The sequence below is a fragment of the Ornithorhynchus anatinus genome, chromosome 2 (assembly GCF_004115215.2).
Source record: "Ornithorhynchus anatinus isolate Pmale09 chromosome 2, mOrnAna1.pri.v4, whole genome shotgun sequence".
NCBI lineage: Eukaryota > Metazoa > Chordata > Mammalia > Monotremata > Ornithorhynchidae > Ornithorhynchus > Ornithorhynchus anatinus.
Window position 1 is genome coordinate 104,132,390 of NC_041729.1, and position 7,944 is coordinate 104,140,333.

General features: G+C 45.8%; 1 protein-coding gene across 2 annotated transcripts in view; it reads left to right on the top strand.

The window, feature by feature from the left end:
• Positions 1-7,944, top strand: part of MCM9 (minichromosome maintenance 9 homologous recombination repair factor) — a 92,330-nt gene that overhangs the window by 17,968 nt on the left and 66,418 nt on the right. Inside the window, exons 6-9 of one of the 2 annotated variants that reach the window (XM_029057296.2) lie at positions 884-1,084; positions 4,160-4,285; positions 5,874-5,993; positions 6,143-6,516. In XM_029057296.2, the coding sequence (XP_028913129.1) occupies positions 884-1,084; positions 4,160-4,285; positions 5,874-5,993; positions 6,143-6,165 (470 nt within the window). In that variant the 3' untranslated portion in view covers positions 6,166-6,516. Of the gene's footprint in view, positions 1-883; positions 1,085-4,159; positions 4,286-5,873; positions 5,994-6,142; positions 6,517-7,944 lie in introns of those variants that run through there. The other variant, XM_029057292.2, reaches the window with a different exon arrangement.

The window sequence follows — 7,944 nt, forward strand, 5'->3', positions numbered from 1 at the left end:
AGTTTCCCTGTAATAATAATAATGATGGTATTTGTTAAGCGCTTACTGTGTGCCAAGCACTGTTTTAAGCACCAGGGTAGATACAAGGTCATCAGGTTGTCCCACGTGAGGCTGACAGTCTTAATCCCCATTTTAGCGATGAGGTAACTGAGGCACAGAGAAGTGAAGTGACTTGCCCAAAGTCACACAGCTGACAGGTGGCTGAGTCGGGATTTGAACACATGACCTGTGACTCCCAAGCCCGTGCTGTTTCCACTGAGCCACGCTACTTCTCATGATCTTCCTGTGTCACCCGGCTGTCCAGATTAAGCCCTTAGTAGAGCCCAGGTCTGGGAGTCAGAGGACCTGGGTTCTAATCCCAGATCTGCTACTTACCTGCTGTGTGACCTTGGGCAGGCCACAAGTTCTCTGTGCCTCACTTACCTCATCTGTAAAAATGGGAATGAAGACTGGGAACCCATGTGGGACAACCTAATTACCTTGTATCTACCCTAGTGCTTAGAACAGTGCTTGGCACATAGTAAGTGCTTAAATACCAACATTATTACTATTATTATTATTAATAAATACCACCTATGATGAGTAAATGGGGATTGAGTACCTTCTCTCTCTTCCCCCACCTAGTCTTCAGCTCTGTGGAACGGGGACTGTGTGGGCAGGGAATGGGTCTGTTTATTATTATATCGTACTATCCCAAGTGCTTAATACAGTACTTGGTACAGAGTAACCACTCAATAAATACACGAAAGACTGAATGAATGAATGAACCAATCTTGTGGCCTCTTCCCCAGCGCCTAGCACAGCACTAGATACGTAATAAACGTTAAAAAACACCACAGTTCTTGCTCCTATTGTCTCTGACACACCTTGGGTCCTTCCTCAGGTGACGACCTGACCATTTTCGGGGTGGTGATGCAGCGGTGGAAGCCCCTCCAGCAGGCCGCCCGCTGTGAGGTGGAGATCGTCTTGAAAGCCAACTATGTCCAAGTGAACAACGAGCAGCCCCTGGGCGTGGTCATCGACGAGGAGGTCCGCAGGGAATTCCAACGCTTCTGGGAGCTCTACCAGAGGGATCCCTTCGCAGGTCAGTGACTCGGGATAAATCGCCGTAAGCTTTCTGCTAGAGTATGATGCCCAGCGCACAGAAGCAGCGTGGCTTAGTGGAAAGAGCCTGGGCTTGGGAATCAGAGGTTATGGGTTCTAATCCCTGCTCTGCCACTTGTCAGCTGTGTGACCTTGGGCAAGTCACTTAACTTCTCTGGGCCTCAGTTACCTCATCTGTAAAAATGGGGGTGAAAACTGTGAGCCCCATGTGAGACAACCTAATTACCTTGTATCTACCCCAGCGCTTAGAACAGTGCTCAGCACATAGTAAACGTTTAATAAATACCAACATTATTATTAATAAATACCACCTATGATGAGTGGAGGGTGGATTATTGTAAGTGGGTGAGCCCAGAGCAGCTTTTCAATCTGAATAATTAATTCTCCTCTCAGAAGCCAAGGCATGGAGGTGATGGAACCAGGGCTTTCACATCGCTAGCCGTGTCTGGACCCAGGCTGCACAGTGACCCGTAGCTAAGAAGGAATTTGAGACCTCGGCTTCCTGCTGCTGTAAATTCATTCATTCAGTTGTATTTATTGAGTGCTTACTTTGTGCAGAGCACTGTACTGAGCGCTTGGAAAGTACAATTTGGCAACCAATAGAGACAATCCCTACCCAAAGGGCTTACAGTGTAGAGTGTCAACTATCCTAGCAGAGCGGTTTCTAAAGAAATTTAGTTATTTCAAATACACGAATGGAGATTGTCCCCTTAATTCAAGTTAAAGCTATTTGTTGCTCATCCCTATTAAAACCAGGTTACCTTATAGGATATTTTTTTATAAAAATAATCGGTATCTGTTAAGCGTTTAATATGTGTCAAGCGCTGTTCTAAGTGCTGGGGTAAATACGAATCAATCAGGTCGGACACAGTCCCTGTCCCACATGGGGCTTACGTCTAAATAAGAGAGAGAACAGATAGTGAATCCCCATTTTACAGTTGAGAAAACCGAGGCACAGAGAAGTGAATCGACTTGCCCAAGGTCACACAGAAGGCAAGTGGTGGAGCCAATATTAGAACCCAAGTCCTTCTGACTCCCAGGCCTGTGCTTTTCCCACTAGGCCATGCTTTCTTTTTTTGGTGTGGCTTCTATGGCCAAGCAGTTTTCTCGGGACATGGGAACGGGTCTCTATTCTTCTGTTGTATTTTCTCAAGGGCTCAGTACAGTGCCCGGTGTCCAGTAGGTGCTCAGAAAACACCATTGCTACTTTCAGTAAATATCACGTTCCCACAGAAATATGCGAGTGGGTGGAAGGAAAGATACGAACAGCAGAGAATTAGCCAATGGAGTTGGGTGATGTGGTTTCATCACATAATGGGGACCTTTTGACTTTAGGTACCGTGCTAGGACGTAGTTTGATTTTAATAAATTGTAGGTCAGTAGGCTTTTAGGGGCAGTGTTTTACTTAAGGGCTTCACCCCTATAAAACATCTTCTAGACCCCTTTTCACGGCTCTTCACATTTAAGCCTTTCCCGGCAGCATCTTCTGGGAAAAATATGGTTATGTCATCCCATCAGCCACTTTAGCATTTATGCTCATGTCTATTTATTTCACTTATTTGGTCATATTTTGCTTACTTCTGCTCCCAGTTAGCTGTATGTGCATTTTGTCTCTCGTTCCCACTGAATGTACCCAAGTCAGCTCTGCCACAGTGCACGTTTTCACTACTCATTTGAGTTAGCACTCTGTTGAGGAATTACAGTTATGTTTCCAAAAACATGTCTGCCAGGCCTAGAGTGTGATGCGGTGTCAGAAGAGGCAGTTATACACTGAGTCAAGGCATAAATTACATTACCATTGTGGTGGACAGAGGGAACAATCTACCAGTATTGATTTGGGCAGGGAAAGTGCCTACCAACTCTGTTATATTGTACTACCCAAGCACTTAGAAAAGTGCTCTGCACACAGTAAGCACTCAATAAGTACCACTGATTAACTGTGTTATAGGGTACTTCCAAAGCACTTAGTACAGTGTTCTGCACACAGAAAGTGCTCAATAAATACCATTAATCGATTGATACAGCAATTTTTCCCTACTTGAGGTTCTTCAAAACCCAATCCCCCGTGTACGACAGCTTTGTTGTTTCTGCCTGCCTCCATTTAAGTATAAGTTTCTCTGGGTGCTAGGCATACTGAGTGAACAAAGAACTGTATTTAGTATCTATCTGCTGGGTTGAGAGGACTGTACTTAATTATTTTTAAGGCATTTGTTAAGCACTTATTATGTAACAGGCACTGTATCTCCATACGGGCTAATGGACACAGTCCCTGTCCCACATGGGGCTCTCAGTCTTAACCATTTTACAGATGAGGTAACTGAGGCAAAGAGAAATTAGGTGGCTTGGCCAAGGTCACACAGCAGACACGTGGCAGAGCCAGAATTAGGATCCAGATCCTCTGACACCCAGGCTTGTATTTTATGTACTAGACCATGTTCTTCTCTGTACTTCTAACCAAGTATTTCCATTTTTCCTCTTTGTTCTGCTATGAGTGTGCAGTTTATGTCTATATGTTTCCTACACAGATTGTAAGGTTCTTGAGGGCAAGGGACTGTGTCTTTTATTGTACTCTCCAAGCACCTATACTAGGTGCTCAATGAATTTGAATTAGGCTGTACTGGACACCTACTGAATGCAGTGCAATGTATTGGGGGGTGTGGTTAAGGCCAAACCACCCATTCTTTACCTGCAAGGTGTTTAGAATCTAATGAAGGGGCCAGGTCTTGTTATTGGGAGAGAAGCTTCCTTTAGATAGTAGGTTCATTATGGGCTTATGGGCAGGGAACAAGTCTGCTAATTCTGTTACGCTGAACTCTCCCAAGCGTTTAGTACAGTGCTTTGCCCATAGCGCTCAGTAAATCCAATTGAGCATCATCGGTTCCTGTCGTATTCATTGAGTGCTGACTGTGTAAAGCATCGTACTAAGCACTTTAATAAAGTATAACATCACTATGACATTCCTGCTCACAACGAGCTCACAGGTTGAGGTTGCCCAAATCAGATCTGATGATCAAGATGGTCAGGTTCACTTTCTCCCCCTTCTGTTTCTTCTTAGGAAGGAATACAATCCTGGCCAGTCTGTGTCCCCAGGTCTTTGGCTTGTACTTGGTGAAGCTCGCCGTAGCCATGGTGCTGGCCGGTGGGGTGCAGCGGACCGACGCCACAGGAACACGAGTCAGAGGTATCCTCGGTCCCCCCTGAAAACCTCCAGACCCTTTCAGCCCAGCACCCTTTCCACTGTGCTAAAGGAAAATGATCATGCTACTTGTTATGTGCTTCCTATGTGCCAGGCACTGTACTAAGCACTGGGGTAGATACAAGATATTCAGGATGGACAAGGTCCCTGTCCCACATGGGGCTCACAGTTTTATTCTCCATTTGACAGACAAGGGAACTGAGGCACCGAGAAGTTAAATGCCTTGCCCAAGGTCACGCATGCAGACAAGTGGCAAAGCTGGGATTAGAACCCAGGTCCTTCTGATGCCCGGGCCCGTACTCTATCCACTAGGCCTTGCTGCTTCTCCCACCAGGCCATCCAATGCATGGCTTCCCAAACTTCCTTTATGGTCGGAGCCTTTTAAGGGTGGTGAATATCCAAATGCACTGTTTTCGCCAAAAACTGGACACGATTAAGTTTCCAGCGAAGAACCACAGCAGCCTTCTGAACAACAAAACTTTAGCAAACTTAGAATTCCAAACTCTGCCCCCCAAAGACTGATTTGTGGGGACACCTTCTACCCAGAGCAGCATTGGCAGAGGGTGGGCCACCACCCTCTACTTCAGGGAGTCGGAGAGGAAATAATGTTCTTTCTGGTCCCGGTGCCAACTCCCTCCATCTGCGACAGCCCAGGACCCGGCTTCTAGACCTGCCGCCGCAGGCTCTCAGCTTGCTCTCTCCCCTTCTGCCGGAAGTTGGCATCCCTACCACCCGCGATGAGGTACTTTTGTCAGTCAGGGACTCAGATGGTCCTGAGAGGGTTTTATAGTCGGGTTAACGTTGGCAAGATTTTTGCATTAATATACTTCTGTTTGAGCAAAAACACCGTAAAACAGGTTCACATATAAGCTGAAATCAACTCTTTTTAAGCTCCACTGGCTCCTGGAAAACACCAGCTCTCGAATTTGAATCTCTTTCAGGTTTTTAGCACCATACCACCCTTGGCGTTTCATTAAAATACAAGGTTTTAAAAGACAAACGAGCAACTGCTTGCTTATCGGGGCAGAAATGTAGCTGCTAAGGAAACCCCAAATTAGACGATGCTGCGTTACTATTGATCGTTCAAGAATGGAAATGATGATTCTTTTTTTCCACTAGTTGGCCATTTGAAAAAAACAAAAAACTACTACTGGAATTTTGCGAAACAAAAGAGGCTGAATCTTTTGAGGCAAAATGTTGATGCCTGTATTTTGCTGCCAGATCGAGAATACCGGCTGTTGGGCAAGCAGTTAAGGCGTACACTGTTTTGGGGGGTCTATACTTGGTTTCATTGCTCAATTGCCTGGAGATTGGAGGTTACCTATAGACTGTAAGTTCTTTGTGAGCAGAAACTGCGTCTTCCAACTCTGTCCTAGTGTACTTCCCCGAGTGCTTAGTCCATGCTCAGCCCACAAGTAAGCCCTCGAGAAATACCAGTGACTGATCTGGGATTCTCTACCTTATCTAGTACGAAATAAGCTGAATCTAGTTCAGATCCTAATTAAAAAATCACCCCGGCTTCGAGACTCTAGAAATGAGAAATCTGACGCCTGGCATGTTTCCTTGTTCCTAGGGGAATCCCATCTCTTATTGGTCGGAGATCCAGGCACGGGGAAATCGCAGTTCCTCAAATACGCCGTAAAGATTACACCGAGATCGGTACTCACCGCCGGAATCGGGTCCACAAGTGCAGGTACTCTGACCCGATAATGTGGGCTTCTGGGGCGGTCCATGGGGCTGGGGCATGAAGGGAGCAAATTCCTTGGACGCATCGTTCAGGAATTTATTGGCCATTCAGGAAGGGATTGAACCTGTTTAATGGTCCTCCGTTACCTTTTCCAGCTGGCAGGGTGAAAACAAATTAGTACCGCGTTTTCCTTCTTGGTAAGAGGGGTGAGTTCCCTGAAATTTTCAAGCAGAGCCAATTCCTGCTGAATGAAGGCGTGAGGAAAATATGTAGCATGTGAATGGGCAGCATCGTCACTGTTTAGTTAACCGATAAATTACCTATGTATGTATTTGGCTGAAAGACACGTACACCATCTTGAAGCAGTCTTCCTTGGGGCTCGGTTTAGAACAGCCCTACCCGATATCCCCTCTCCAGAGTTGTGTCCTTTAATGGCCATGCTGACCCACAGTCCCCAGAAACAAACAAAATGCACATTTTTCGGTTGGGAAAAGGATTTCTATTAAAGCCTGAGAAGCATCTTGCCTAATCCATTGTAGTCTTCAGCGTCGTATACACCGTCGATTACAGTTGTCTTCTCTTGCCTGGGCAGAGCCTGGGCTCTTGGAAAGATACTCATACGAAGACATGCCGTGAACAGTGCTGGATTCATTTGCTATCTGAAGGAAGTTAGGAGTGGTTTTCTAAACCGATTCCAACTCACAACTTTTATACGGTTAAATATCTCCTGCAGTTTTGGTCCAACCGGTAATTCAACTGTTTCCTTCCTAAAAAGCAGGTTTTGGGAGGTCATAACCTAGCTCAGCTGTCACCTTTGTGGTGAGGCTACATTTAACGTCCCTTGATGGATTTTGTTTCTTTAAAGGGTGAAGGAGGCCCAGGTAGAAATGCTGTATAAAGTCTGGTTATTGACTTTAAATTGTAAATTGGCCTGAAATTAAGGAAAGTGGAAACTTGGGGGGAACTGGAGCTAACTTTCTGGAAAAGGAACAGGCAGTGTGTCTCAAGGCATTCTGGGGTAAGGTTTTTGAAATCTCTGTCCTGACCTTATGTCGTAAAATGATCCCAGCATCAGGGAAAAAGAGAAATGTTTCCCAAATGATGACTTGGGGAGAGGGAGAAAGGGGAGGCCCAAATGATGCTTGGCTGTGTATCGAAACCTGACTAATTCGTGGGTTCTGGCAATTTCAGAAAGATTATTTCAAAATCCACAATCTTATTCACTCTAAAGGAGGAATTTTCCCTATCGCTCTGAACAGCTGGGGCTTCTCCAAGCTTTGGGCGAAGCTCATGGTTCAATTACATTAGAAGAGGGATGGAGATTGGGAATCCAGAGTTCTAGGCAACTCTTTGGAGGAAGCGCTTAACAAATACCATATTATCATTATTCGTCCTCCCTCCCCACCCAAGAGGTCGGTCTGCCCTGTCTGCTTAATCCCTGCTGGTCCCCTAGATCCCTTTGGGTTGGGGGAAACCACGAATCTTCCATTCCTGAAACCAAGAGCAGAAATTGTTCTAAGGGCAGGTTCCCACACCCCAGGGCGCGCACACAGACACATCCGGGCTCAAGTTCTGCTCTCTCTGTTCCTCTGCTTGGTGCTACCTCAGCTCCAGTGATTATCCTCATTCTCTCCCACCCCCTCACCCATCTGTTCAGTGGCAGGAGATAATTGTTCTCTGCACAGTTCGTTGACTAATGGAGACTCAGTCAAAGAAGGAACAACGCTGCAGTCTTTTCTTTTGAAATAATAATTTAGCCCCCAAGCCTCCGCTACACTTCTCAGCTGGGGCTCAGTACATTCTGAAAAAGCAGCCAACATGAAGGAAAAAAAAAAAGAATTACTCACGGCAGATTTTCCTCCCACCCTACCTTCCAGCTAAAGATTAGGATCTATTTTTAGAGCCCTTTTCAGGACCAACTGAGACCTGCTTAGCTCAAGCATTGACTTTTGTGGCC